The sequence below is a fragment of the Danio aesculapii genome, chromosome 18 (genome assembly GCF_903798145.1).
Source record: "Danio aesculapii chromosome 18, fDanAes4.1, whole genome shotgun sequence".
Classification (NCBI taxonomy): domain Eukaryota; kingdom Metazoa; phylum Chordata; class Actinopteri; order Cypriniformes; family Danionidae; genus Danio; species Danio aesculapii.
The window spans coordinates 35,003,864-35,019,155 of NC_079452.1; the positions used below are offsets into that span (position 1 = coordinate 35,003,864).

At 33.0% G+C, this 15,292-nt stretch overlaps 1 protein-coding gene across 8 annotated transcripts in view; it reads right to left on the reverse strand.

The window, feature by feature from the left end:
* frmd4a (FERM domain containing 4A) overlaps positions 1 to 15,292 on the reverse strand; it is a 255,772-nt gene that overhangs the window by 86,660 nt on the left and 153,820 nt on the right. For all 8 annotated transcript variants that reach the window (XM_056478927.1, XM_056478923.1, XM_056478921.1 and 5 more), the window contains exon 2: positions 9,355 to 9,420. In XM_056478927.1, the coding sequence (XP_056334902.1) occupies positions 9,355 to 9,420 (66 nt within the window). The remainder of the gene's footprint in view (positions 1 to 9,354; positions 9,421 to 15,292) is intronic.

A 15,292-nucleotide genomic window follows, 5' to 3' on the forward strand; every position in this document is an offset into this window, starting at 1 on the left:
ACCCTGGCTAAGTTGTTTCACTATCTTAATAAAATGAAAACATGATATAAGGAACTGCATATTTTGATATTTACTTAACAGACACTAAAAATGTTGAGGCGTCGTGTAGCTACAAATTTATATGATCGTCATCTTCTCTGTATGCATATTTATAACAAAACGGAGCTGATAACATGACTCTCTCCTTTCATTTTCATTGAGAAATATGAAAAATACCATCTCTTTTGCTAAATATCAGTTTTAATAAATAATAATGGCCATTGTAAAAGTATAACCTACAATAAGTTTATACAATACAGGCAAGCAATCAGTCAAATGTGCAGAATCAGTATACATGGTTATATAAAATAATATATTAACTTATCTTTGGTCTCAGCTATGTAATAGACTCAAAAGACCGAAAAGTCGTTAGATAGAGACAAAATGAATTAAATATAACATTTAACAACTATAGTGAGACGAAATGCAGCGGAAGATCCTTGGTAAACTGTCCGACGTGTGCTGCTCTCATCTGGAGAGGTGCCCACAAAGCTCCTGCTGACTGCCAGGAGCTCAGGCTCGCACATACACTGCAGCGCAAACTAGATTGTGGAGAGAGACACGTTTACTTGTGTAATGCAATTACAATTTAAGTTTATAAGTTTCTGTTTTCTTTATATCTACTAATTCCTTGATATGGTGACACGGTGGCGCAGTGGTTAGCACTGTCGCCTCACAGCAAGAAAGACATGCGGCACGGGTGAATTAAAGTAACTAAAGTTGTAGTAGTGTATGTGTGTACATGAATGTGTACTGATGTTTCCAAGTACTGGGTTGCAGATGGAAGGGCATCTGCTGCGTAAAAAATATGCTGGATAAGTTGGCGGTTCATTCCGCTGCGACGACCCCTGATGAATAAAGGGACTAAGCCGAGGGAAAACAAATAAATGAATTCCATGATATGTGAAGAACACTGTTAATATTAAAGAATTTGTGGAGTTAGGGGAATGTCTGTAAATATTTTTGTCTTAATTTCTTTTTACTTTATTTAGGGCAAATGTGATTTATTTCTGTCACGCTCACCAAGTACAGGACCCATAAGACACACTAGAGTGCACTCTACACATCATATCTGCCAATGAACCGGACTACAAACTCCATCATGCCCTGCAGTCACACACCAGTTTCAGGTCACCTCCTGATTACATACAGTTGCAGTTCATCACTACTGATCACATGGACTATACACACACCACACACACAAACAGTCTTGTTATACTGTAGCCTGCATTACATAAGCGTTTTCCTAGATTGTCTAGCCACGTTTTTGAACCTTTGTTTGTTTTATTTTAACCATTACGTACTGTTAGGGATGTTTTCATCCACTCTGGGGTGATTTTGAATCTTAATTTGCCATAACTTTTTCTGTTTCAGCTAGCAAAATGATTTTTGGTGACAAATCTTATTTTGACAAATATTTTGAGAAAATCCTTTGAATTTAAAAAAAAAACTCAACGATACACTCTGGGCAAAGTTACTACCCTTTTGTTATGTTCGGGATTAAAATATCCACTAAATGAAACTGCTGTAAAAATGCATCAGATTAATGGTTTTTACATTTTTTTGCATAAATCTGTTAATCAACCTCACTCCTGATCAAAACTACTAATCTGCTTAGAAAATTACAGGATGTTAACTCTTTAATTGCCAAATTCATAAATTATGTCACTGATTTGGTGAAAAAACACACAATGACGTATTTTTAATATAAAAAGTAATTGTGGACTGGATTATTTTTATCACAGTTTTGGACATGTGAACGATTAGTAACAACATTGGGTAGTAAATTTGAACAGTCCACAAGGGTTAATGTTCGTTTTGCCACCTGCCTCGACCTTTTGCCTGCACACTGATTTCTCTTTGGATTATCTGAATGCTACCATCCTCCTGTACCAAACTTGGAACCTTGCTTGCCTGACTACTTTAAATAAAATCTGCAGTTGGATCCAACCCTTGTTGTCACCCACAACAAATCATTACAATTTAATTAATAATCTTCTTGGATTTGTTTTTTTTCAGGAAGCTTGTCACAATACAATGTATATATATATAGACTTAAAATTAAACACACTGTCACCAACTTAACTCCAAAGGTCTGTCTTTTTCCAAAATGACCAAATATGCACTTGGAAAAACTTGCAAGCATCTGACAGTGTAAATTATAGCCAAGAGGAAGAGCCAAGCTAGAACACGAGAGAACCGCACGCTAACAACACCTGCTTTGACTCACCACGGAAAAATGACAAACACACGTTAACAAGCATCTCTTAAAAATTACAGCATGCTGTGGAGAGACAGGTGGGAGATGCTAACTAGCAGTTTGACAGCTAAAAAACAGAGGATGCTTATACAGCTTCCAAATGAAAAAGAAAAATCCCAACGAGACAGCTTTTATTGTAGCTTTTTATTGTACCTTTTTTATAAACCAAACTCATGACGAAACCGCCAACAGAAAATAAAAAGGGGAACACAAAAAATGCACCTCTATTAAAGCAACACTGACAATATTTTCAACACCAGTGTATGTAAATAAGTCTGCAAATGATAAGTCTCTAACAGCACTACAAAATCATTCAAGTTACACAGTTTAAAATTGCCCATGATAACCTTCAGAATAGTACATTCAATGACTATAATGAGGCGATGAAGAGAGATGAGGAAGAGGAGGCAGTTAAATGAGGCTTCAGGAATCCAACTGATTACACAAGTTACAAAGAGTATTTCATAACAAAAAGTAAAAAAGTAATAAATCTACTGAAATAAAGCAAAAAATTCAATAAAAGTACTTAAATAAATCAATAATGTTACCTTAAAGTGATTAAAACAACAACAAACTACAACAAAATTAAAATAAATACGCTGAAATAAATAAAAAATAAAAAATTATAAAAGCGCTTAAAATAACTCGATGTTAACTTAAAGTGACTAAAACAACAACAAAAAACTTTAACAAAAAGTAAAATAAATATATTTTAAGTAAATACACTGACATAAAACAAACAATTAAGATAAAAAAACTTAAAATAAATCAATGATGTTAACTTAAAGTGATTAAAACAACAAAAAAACTATAAAATAAATAAAATAAATATATTTAAATAAATAAACACAAATAAAACACAAATAATTATGATAAAAGCACTTAAAATAACTCAATGATGTTAACTTAAAGTGATTAAAACAACAAAAAAACTATAACAAAATAAAATAAATATATTTAAATAAATAAACACAAATAAAACACAAACAATTCAAATAAAAAAACTTAAAATAAATCAATTATGTTAACTTACAGTGATTAAAACAACAAAAAACTATAACAAAAATAAAATAAATATATTTTAAATAAATAACAATTAAAACACAAATAATTATGATAAAAGCACTTAAAATAACTCAATGATGTTAACTTAAAGTGATTAAAACAACAAAAAACTATAACAAAAATAAAATAAATATATTTTAAACAAATACACTGAAATAAAAATAATAAAGATAAAAGCACTTAAAATAATTAAATAATATTAACTTAAAGTGACAGAAACGACAACAAAAACTACAACAAAAATAAAATAAATACATTTAAAATGAATACATTTAACATAAATACACTGATATAAAAAATAATAATAAGTAAAATAATAATAAGTAAAAATCTCCATGTCTCCAAGCACAAAATTAAATGTGTGTACATGTTCTTTTGCATAGTTATGAATGGAGGTGAAAAGAACTCAAAAAAAATGTAGTATGACCTATTCATTTATTTATCATCAAGTCCCTGTAAGGCACATCAACACAATGCTCTTACAGAAGGAACATGCAGGGGAAAAAACTTGGAATAACACCAGAATTCTCAATGGTCCGATTAACCTCCACAACCTTTTCCAGAACATCCACCCACAAGGTGGAAGAGAAAAAGAGAAGTCAGAAAGAACAGGCTGAATATTTTAGCTAATGCCAAAAGAACAGATATCTAGATACTATCTCAGGACTGAAGTAGGACAAATGTGTAAAGATTACAGAATAAGCATTTCTGCAACAGCTCAATAAATCATACACTAGTGAGATACTGAATAAATACAAGACACACTGCCTTGTCTAATATCTTATTTCTTATCCAACTTCCTCATCCATTTCTTTTCTATATCTACTGGAAATCCCTTCGTTTTCTCTCCCTCAGCCTCTTACCTGATTGCCAAGGACTCTCAAACCTTGTCTCCGTTCTAGATTTCTACGTTTATCAGACCGAAGCTGCAACCGCAATCAACTCGACTAGCATTTAAAGGAGAGAAAGAGAGTGTGTGGAAAATGAGAGATGTAGGAGGCACAGAAATTACAATTCTTCAACTATGATGGAGTTTCAACTAGAGTCTAGAGGAATCAGGTCATCTAACTGCACCTGACAGGCATGAGAGAAAGAGAGCTAGAAAGAAAAGACAAGAATACAATAAAGCAGGACAGAAAAGACTAATAATGAAGATATAAATAAAACAAAATAAAAAAAAAACAGTAATCAGAAGAGACCAAAACAAAAATGATTGAATAGTATAATATCCAAACCGAGTCTAAATGATTTAATAGAATATTATAATAGTTAAAATAAGAGTTACAAATAAACTGCTAATTAAATATTAGATTAAACATGCTTAAAACAAACTTAAAATGACAACAAACTACAACAAAAATTAAATAAATATATTTTAAATAAATGCATAAATAATAATGAAGATAAACGTACTTAAAATAACTCAGTAATGTTAACTTAAAGTGACTAAAGCAACAACAAACAATAACAAAATAAAATAAATACATTTAAAATAAATACGCTGGATAAAAAAAATAACAATTAGGATGAAAGTACTTAAAATAACTCAATAATGTTCATTTAAAATGAATACGCTGAAATAAAAAATAATAATAAAGATAAAAGCACTTAAAATAACTCAATAATGTTCATTTAAAGTGACTAAAACAACAACAAACTATAATAAAAATAAAATAAATGCATTTAAAATAAATACGCTGCATAAAAAAATTACAATTAAGATGAAAGCACTTAAAATAACTCAATGATGTTCATTTAAAATGAATACGCTGAAATAAAAAATAATAATGATACATTACAAAAAATAATCTACATTGTATAAGCGCTATACAAATAAAGGTGAATTGAAGATGAAAGTACTTAAAATAACTCAATGTTAATTTAAAGTGACTTAAACAACAACAAAAACTATAATAAAAATAAAATAAATATATTTTAAATAAGCACACTGAAATAAAAAATAATAATGAAGATGAAAGCACTTAAAATAACTCAATGTTAATTTAAAGTGACTAAAGCAACAACAAACTATAACAAAAATAAAATGAATACATTTAAAATAAATCCACTGAAATAAAAAATAATAATAAAGATAAAAGCACTTAAAATAACAACCTTCAACAAAAATTAAAATGAAAAATGAAAAAGCGAATAAAAAATATTTAAGCAGTATTCTAAAATTATATAAACAATATAAAATCTAGTTACATATAAACTACGTAAATTTAAATTAAATACACTGAAAAAGTATAAATAGTTTTTAATAATATTAATAAAATAACAATGACTCTTAAAATTACTCCAACTTTTAGTGGAAAACAAAACTAACTAAAAGCTATTTCAAAATACTTAATAAATATTAGAAAATTTGTCAAACAGAAGAAAACTGAATCGAATAAATATTAAACAAATGCAATTAAAACAAACACACAGAAATAAAGAAATATATAATACCTGATAAAAGCACTTCAACTTATGAACGGATAATGAAAATATAAAATAAAAGCTAATTCAGAATACTTAATCTTAGAAAATCATACAAGCAGAACACAATTAAATCAAACAAATATATAATAAATGCATTTAAAACAAACACACAGAAACAACAATATATATAATACCTGACAAAGGCACTTCAAATTATGAATGAAAGATGAAAATATTAAAAGTTAAATCTAAATATTTAATACAGTTCAGAAAACTAGATAAACATAATCAAATAGTATAAAATAAACTTCAATAAAAACTAAAATACATATTAACAAATAGAAAAGGAATAAGACATAACAGCACAGGACAGAAGAGACAACAATAACACAAGGTTATACTTCACGAGTCTAGCAGTGTTTACTTCATGATTAGGGATTTCCTGAGAAAGTTCATATGAGAGTGAGTGTTGAGGAAACAGAGCTGTTCTGAGAAGACGTTTCTGTTTATATTGAGGTCTGATGGGGCATGGGACTCAGACAGGGTTGTTATGGAAACTGAACTCATCCCGAAAGAAGATGTTTGCGTTCTGATAGGAGGATTTACGGAGTGTTTATGCGTGACCGCTGACGGCTGATTTGGCAGGCTGCTGGTTTGGGTTGTTATGGGAACCTAAACCTTCCAGATTGACTATTACCGATACTGATGTTAAAAGGACACTTGAGAGATGGACATATGCCACACATGATTTCGGTCAGGTTAGGGCAAAGCTAATCACGGGCTCTGTTTGCCAATGAAATTCGAGAAAGGAGTCGTATTGCACGCTGAGTAAACACTCAGACTCATACATGACCCCAAACTGATGAAGAGCCCCTATTTCCACAAGACATTCATGAAGTCTCTGAGGAACGGTGAGGATTTCCCTTCCCAGACAAATGAGAGGAAATCTGAAACCGCTTTCATAAAAACATCCCCCAAAACTTCACACTATACTTCAATATAGCTTTATACAACAATATATTTATACTTTGAAAATATATATATACAGTGGAGCTGCACGATTCTGGCTAAAATGAGAATCACGATTTTTTTTGCTTAAAGGGCACATAGTTTACCTCTTTTTTATGATTTAATATTAATATTATGGTTCTTCTGAGTGTGCCAGTTTAGGTTCAGTTTAAACACAATTCAGATTTTTTTATTATAATGTGTTAAAAAGAGGATCAGCATTCAGTCGTACATGTACGACTTGGACACAGACCAAGCAGAGAGTACAAAATCATTTGTGTCTTTGTACAGTTTTACAGCCAACTGTGTGCTAGTTTCAAGTGCCGAGCTTGTACACAGAAACTAATAACCACGCACACTGAATTCACTTTGACTGAGGCACGGGATGCGTCGCTCGAAGCCGCGACACGGCACACCAGACACTCTCTGTAGCGCGGCAGAGACATGAAGTGTCCCGAATCGTCGCGCCACGCATTTTTGAATTCTAAACATAGGTTTTTGCAGCAGTCCGCGGCGCCCAGCCGTCGACTTGAGTGTACCCTGATAGAAACCTATGTTTAGAATTCTAAAAGGCATGCTAGTTAAGATCACAGGGAGCTTCTGGGATCGCGAGAAATGCAAACAGCTGAAGTATAAGGTAGACTCAATGAGAAGTACACATGTTTGCAAACCTACCTAAAGATACAACCAATAATTCCGATTAGAGCGATAATGTGGAGAATATTGCTCTTGTGTTGAGCCCAATGAGCCTTGCATCTAAAAACAGAGCAAGGGTGTTCCTTTAGTGATATCGCTTCGACTCACGCTGAAAATGGCGGACGTGAATCAACAAACTGAGGATATGATGACGCGCCTGTCGATCAATATTGGTGGGCGGGGGGACCGCACTCCTACGTAAAGTTGCGGTTGGTTTGAAAACAGCTCCAATTGGTCCACCTTTTTTTATGTTGTTAAATTGAAAAAAAAGCACTGGGTGTGTTTATATCACCCCAATATGACAGTCTATACACCATACATGCACATATGTCTGTCCAAACAGCTTGAAAAGTAGATTTTTTACCATAGGTGCCCTTTAAAATAAAGATCACGATTTTCTCACGATTCTGTAGATGTAACATAAAGCTTAATATGAGTCTGCAATTATTATTGTTTTCTTCTCAAACATAAGGTAAAACAACAATAATAATATTATGTGAGGGTCTACTGGTTTCTAATTCTATTCTACTTATAATAATTCTGATGTTGAATTATGTTTGAGATATATGCTTGCAATCTGCCATGGACAACATTAGACCATTTTATTCACTGGTAAATCAACATTATATAGGCTAGAGTAGTTATCCTGAGACTGTAAACATTTATTTTCATGCACAACTGTGTGTTCGCTATTAAAAAAATATATCAAATGCTTGTCGTTATCATAACTCTAAAACGCAATATGATTATTTGTAGCGGCTTCCAATTGCCGCTATTGTTGGTAGAGTGAGCAAGTTTTTAACGCGTAAAGTCAGAGTCCGTAGGCAAAATAGATGCAAATAAAAACGTCTTTATTTTCCAATCAACAGAATTACTTCATCACTTTTCCTTAATCTATATGCACACTTCTCTGTTACCTTAAGTTGAGTTGAGTTCCTTCACGTCACGTTACGTTACGGTCAAAAACTGTGTGCTTCCTACCAACGCTCTCTTCCATGCAGTGAAGCCACAGTTATATAGTCTGGTACTGACACCTTGTGGCCAAACGCCAATTTACAATGTATGGCTCCTACATTATTTAAATGATGTACACGCTTTCGGTTTCGTTTTCACTGCTAAGTGCTGTTCATACTTCGCGCGCGGCTCTCAAACGATCACTCTGTGCCACAAACGTGTATGCGGTGATTTTAATCTTTACCATAAACATCAGTGGTTTTATTGTAACTATAAACTGTTATACCAGTTATATGACTGTTTGTAACTTCATAATAAGACTAAAGACTCAATCTCTTAGGATTAATAAACATATGAAAATCAGCAGCATTTATAATTTATGTTGCGTGGGTGTTGAGATCCTGATCTTTTAATGATTATTAGTGCAGCTTACACTGAATGCATTAACGCAGGCTAAACAAGTAGTGACAGAAAACACCTTTAATAACCTAAGAAACCCACCACATCCCCAATAACCCACCACAACTTCTTCTGTCATCACTATATTTGACAGTAAAGCCTAAATGCTTTCATACATGTGATTGAGTGCCACGAGAGGTGATCTCTCTGCGATTGTTACAAATTTAGGATTAATCTACCAGTAAAAATGTCAAAGCTTATTATCTGTATATACCTCGCGCTGGTCCACGCCATTACAATCTAATTTTGAATCCAGAATGGTTCTGAACTTTTGAGAATAGATTCAGAGGAAAAAAATTGCGATCCAGTAATGAATCAATTTTTACTCCCAGCCATAGTAAATGTAGCCTAATGCTGGTGAGTCTAATAAGCTAATACACTTAAAAAAACAATATCATCACATTTTGGTCATGCTGCAGCATTATCAGTATTGAGTGTTGTCTTACCTGTACCAGGAGCTCCAGTTTCCTGTCATCCAGGAGATGGACCTGACATCTCCGCCCTTCCGTCATCTGTTATTGAGAGAGAGAGAGACAGAGAGAGAGAGATTAACGAAAGCACATTCACAGCAGAGTGAAATCAACTGTAAATACTAGGTCATGGTGACATGACAAAAATAGAAACTCTCCTTACACACATGCAGCGCACAATTCCCACTCAAGCAGCAGAATTCAATTTCATTCACTCTCACACACACACACACACACACACACACACACACACACACACACACACACACACACACACACACACACACACACACACACGCACACACACACAAAGTGAATTATCTCATACTTCAGCAATGATGCTGAGTAGTTTGGATTGTGTCTGTTTTTATTTAAGCCCCTCTGGTAAAAATTTGCACTTAAATACAGACACACAGAACTTGGCTACCAACGAGCGTTACTACATTTCGAAATGATAACATATTTAATAAATGCAAATTAAAAACATTTAAGAAATATTATAGAAGTACATAAACAATACATAATCGAATTGGTTAGAAGAAATACAAAGGCATAAACACTTATTTACACAGTACAGGCATCCTGTTAGCTGGTCAAATATTAAATAATTCCTCCTTTATATACAGTGGAAGTCAGAATTATTAGCCCCCCCCTTGAATTTATTTTTTCTTTTTTAAATATTTACCAAATGATGTTTAACAGAGCAAGGAAATTTTCACAGTATGTCTGATAATATTTTGTTCTTCTGGAGAAAGTCGTATTTGTTTTATTTAGACTAGAATAAAAGCAGTTTTAAATTTTTTAAATCTATTTTAAGGTCAAAATTATTAGCCCCTTTAAGCTAATTTTTTTTCAAACTGTCTACAGAACAAACCATCATTTTACAGTAACTAACCTAATTTCCCTATCCTGCCTAGTTAACCTAATTAACGTCTTGAAAAATATCTAGTCAAATATTATTTACTGTCGTCATGGCAAAGATAAAATAAATCAGTTATTAGAAATGAGTTATTAAAACTATTATGTTAAGAAATGTGTTGAAAAAAACAGAAATCTCTTCATAAAACAGAAATTGGAGAAAAAATAAACAGGGGGGCTAATAATTCTGACTTAGACTGTATATAAACATTTTGATATTTTAACATTTTTCACCAATAAATAAAGGCCCTGTTTAAAACTCGCTTGTCAATTCAATCACAAATAGACAGTGCTAAATGTTCTCAGCATGTCCACTTAAACAAGTTATAAATGTAAAACCATATGTACTGTAGCGTAAAACTAAAGTGGTTGAATGTGTTCAACAAAAGACTTCTTGTGAGAAAGCAATAAGGTAAAAATAAAAGATATTTTTATTTTGCAACCGATATTACTTTTGCACCATTCCAAAGCACTTCTGCAAAATTGAAAAAAAAAAAGCTCATAAAAATCTAGCTATCTTGCAACTAGACGTCTCAAAAACACCAGCCAATCAGTAATAATCTAATCCCAAATCATAAATAACCCTTTTGTCATTACTGTCATCATCTGTGCAACACAATAGATAACCTTTTTAAAGCTGTTCGAAAAGTAAATGTCATTGGGGGTTCAGTGACATTATATTCACTCATTTTCCTTCGGCTTAGTCTGTGATTTATCAGAGGTCGCCACAGCGGAATGAACCGCCAACTTTTCCAGCATATATTTTAAGAAGTGTATGCCCTTCCAGACGCAACCCAGTACTGGGAAACACCCAACACTCTCACATTCAAACACACACTCACACACTACGGCCAATTTAGTTAATTCAGTTCAATTATAGAGCATGTCTTTGGACTATCAGGGAAACCAAAGGACCCGGAGGAAACCCATGTGAACATGAGGAGAACATGCAAACTCCACACAGAAATGCCAACTTACCCAGCTGGAACTAGCGACACCGTGCTGCCCCATTATATTCATTTTATGTAATAAACAAATAATTAAAACTCAATTATATATTGAAAATAATTCAAATAATTAAAAATTTCCTTAAAAGTAGATTTGCATGTGAGATTTAGGTCATATTTTATAAGGCACAATTTTAGCCATTAACAAACCCCTAACTAAGACTTTTAGCTAAAAACAAACAAACAGCTTGCTTGTTAGTTAATAGTACGTGAGGTAGTATTGGGTAGGATTAGGGATGTGGAATAAGAACATACTTTATAAGTACTAATAAACAGCAAATATCTTAATAGGGCTCAAAATAGCGACCATTTTGTTTGCATATGCGCCTGAAATTTAATCTATGCAACCTCATAATATATTTGGGAGCATTTGTGCGACTGTATATAATGGTTGTAGTGTTTTTCTAAAAACATGCTGAATCGCTCTTCCCTGCCGGTTCATATTAGCTGTCAATCACTCAAGGCTTTGCGCTGTCAGATGACAGGGAGCTTTTGTGACTGCAGGAAATGCAAACGGCTGAAGTTTGAGGAAGACGCACTGAAAAGTACACAGGTTTGCAAACCCACCTAAAGTTACAAATAATGGCGCAGATGAAAGCGATCATGTTGTGATTGTCGATGCTCCAGCCTTGAGTGCTGAAAGACTCAGAGTGGATCAGCTGTTTAATGGTCCGAATCTCGATGCGTTGCATTCCCTGCGTGTTCATCATGTTTCTGGTTTTTGTTAGTCCTGACTGATGTTGTTTTCAAATACAATAAATCTGTTAATATACAATTTACAGTGGTGCTCATTCATTTTTGGTGGGTGCTCCTACATTTTTTCTGGTGCTCCTAAATGTGCTACCGGTGCTACCAAGAAAAAAAAAAAGTTAATTTCGAGCCATGCTTAATAATAGGCAGGTGATAACCCAATATTTAAATGAGGGAATCGGCGCTTAAACTTTTTATTGCCTTTTAAAAAATAACAATTTAGGCCAAATTCAATCCAAACATAATCTTGCACAAACTGACTGAGACATGTCAGATATACAGTGAATCAAATATAAAGCCATAAAATTACACAAAAAACAAACAAACATACAAATAAACAAACAAACAAACAAACAAAAAAATGTATAAAATAACTCAACAGAAAAAGAACAACACCGTGCAGACATCAAACAGAAACTCTGTAAGGGGTTAAATAAAACCATATTCTAGAAACAAATCATACAATTGTTAAGCCTTCTCATCTTTCATTGTTTTAAAGCTTCTACATAGGTGGCAAACTCCTATTTAAACACAATCAATTGAGGAGCCGTTTTCAAAATTTTGCATTTGTGGATGAAGAATTTAAGTAAAATGAGTAAACAACTTGCAGTTAAGTCATCATCTTTGCTGTCCAAATGTACTCCAAATTTCACAATGTCCCAACAAATAGAAGGGAAATGGCACAATGTACTTTTTTTGGGTGACTTCTCTGGGTTAATGTCATAAAGTCAGTCTGTAACATATATACGACTCATTAACACACCCACGTCATACATAAGCTTCTAACAGATATTCACCGCAGCCTAGAGTTCAAAGCTTACAGCTGCTGTTAATATCCAAGTTAATATAAAATTCCCCTCAACCATTGCTAATTGATGAATGAGGGACCGTACCATGTGGGTCCATGCAGATACCAGCAGCAGCACATCTGATTAGTGCTTTGATTGCCATCTGCTATAGACTGGAATGTCTCTTTTTGTCAAAGCCAAAGAGGACTGTTCATGATTAATAATGAATCGAGTCTGCAAGAAAAACAAACATGCTAACAACACAGTTACCTCCAGGGTAAAAACTAGAGTGCGCATTTAGAAATAGTGCCACAGGGCACAATTTGGACATCTATAGATCCAATTCGTCTATGAAACATATTTGGAGTAGATATATAATATTCAATATATCGTGATAATGAACATACACAATATTGATGAGCCTTTCAAATTAGGGAGAATAGTTATTTATTTTCTGAGTGCTTTTTTAAGACAATTCACATTCTATTTGCAGTGGCGTTCATATGCTTGGACACTTAATTGGTAAGCTTAATAGTTAACAAACATTTTTGCATGTTAAAATGTCTGGCTATGATGAAATATTAATCGAAAATTATGTGACTATTTATAGGGGTGTTGTTTATTAACACTGCAAAACGGCTTCAATAGTTAACATTAGCTAACTTAACTAAAATCACAAAGAAATCTACAAAAGCTTCAATTAGGTGATGTTAACTTCCGACTTAACGCTTAATAGCATGTCAAAATTATAGTTTCACGATTGTTTTATTAGATGGAGTTAATAATGAATAAAATACAGTTGTATTTTGAAACTAACATAGTAACTAATGTAATAAATCTAACCTTTTCTCAACGCTCATTTTAATCCATTAACTAACGTTTACTAATAAGACTTTACTGTGTCTGTGTAACCTATTGTACTTTAGAATCCTTTTGCCTGTTGATTTGGCTGAAACATTTAGTTATTCTTAGCATTTACACCGTAAATTTGCAGTTTTCCATATTTTGTGATTAATGTTTTTTTATTTTTCCATGTTTATTAATGCTTTTGAATTGTATTATGGTACCTTGATCTTTCTTCCAACAACTTTTAGCCTTGAGAAGTTCGAAAAAGTGACTTTTATTAACATCTTTGTTTAATTTAAAGTGATTTATTGTCAGGGTTGGTGTTGAATATTGCAGTACAAAAACCCTGTAATACACTGTCAGTACAATTTCTGTTATTTTACAGACTTATTTTGCTCTAATTATTATTTCTTACACATTATATTATGTTAAACTACTAAAATGTCAATAAAAGTCACTTTGTTAAACTGTGGAGTTGGATTTTCAATATTAATAGTCGACAGAGCAGAGATTAACATTACATTATGGGCTTTATGCACACAGACCTTTAATTTTCAGCCAGGCAGCCCAAGGACTTCCAGTGAACTATCTTTCCATTACAAAATTGTCATGTTTAAGATCTGATTTTTTTTAAATTCTGCGATTTTCACTGCCTGTTAGATATATACGATATGAAGTTGGTCTCAAATCGGACAAGAAGCAATGCATTAAATTCCATTTCCCCCCCGCCATGTCTTTAAAATATGACAGTTTATTTTACTCCAGTATTTTCAATGGAATTTCTGCGCTAGCCTGTTGCTACTGATGGCGCTAGGGCTTACAACAGATTTTAATCTCATTTTACGCTTGAACAACTAAATGAATGCTTAAGTCTATTTAACTGAATGTTTTGTAATTACATTACAACATGGATGCTGTAAAAACAACCTTGTGAACTTGAAAATAGTCACGTTAAGCTTTCACCGGAAGTTTATCGTAGGCTTTAAAACGCTAGCTGTGCATAGAGCCCATTCACAAATGTAAATAAAGGGAAAACACTTGCAGATTTTTTTACAGTGTCCAATAAAACAACACACTAAGTATTTTTTGTTATTAAAGTATTCTTCTATGCAGATTGGGTCAATATCATGATAATACCATATATACCCTGATAAACGCTTCAGCAATAAAATGATACTGTCGTAAGCATAATTTGGAGTTCCTATTCTGCAAGTCCAACGTTTACATGGGCATCAGTAATCAAATGATTTGCCTTAATCTGAATAAGACAATAATATGATTAAGGCGTTTATATAAGTTGAACTTTTTGAATGCTCCTTTCATGATCCAGTTTTACATGTCATAGCAAATAGTTTGAGTAACGCCATTAGATCACCACCCTATCCAATATTTCCTCCAGAGTTTCATTTGAAACTTAATTTGTCGACTTTAACTGCACTTTGGCACTTTCACTTTCATTCAGGAACATTATATGCATGCCCCCGGTGACAAACGACATAATTGATGTGAGTATCAACTGCTGGAAGAGTGTTGCTTTAATGGAGTTTGATACTGCACGCCGTATAGATAAAAAAAACTCAGCATTTTGCGATGCAGGTGTCTGTG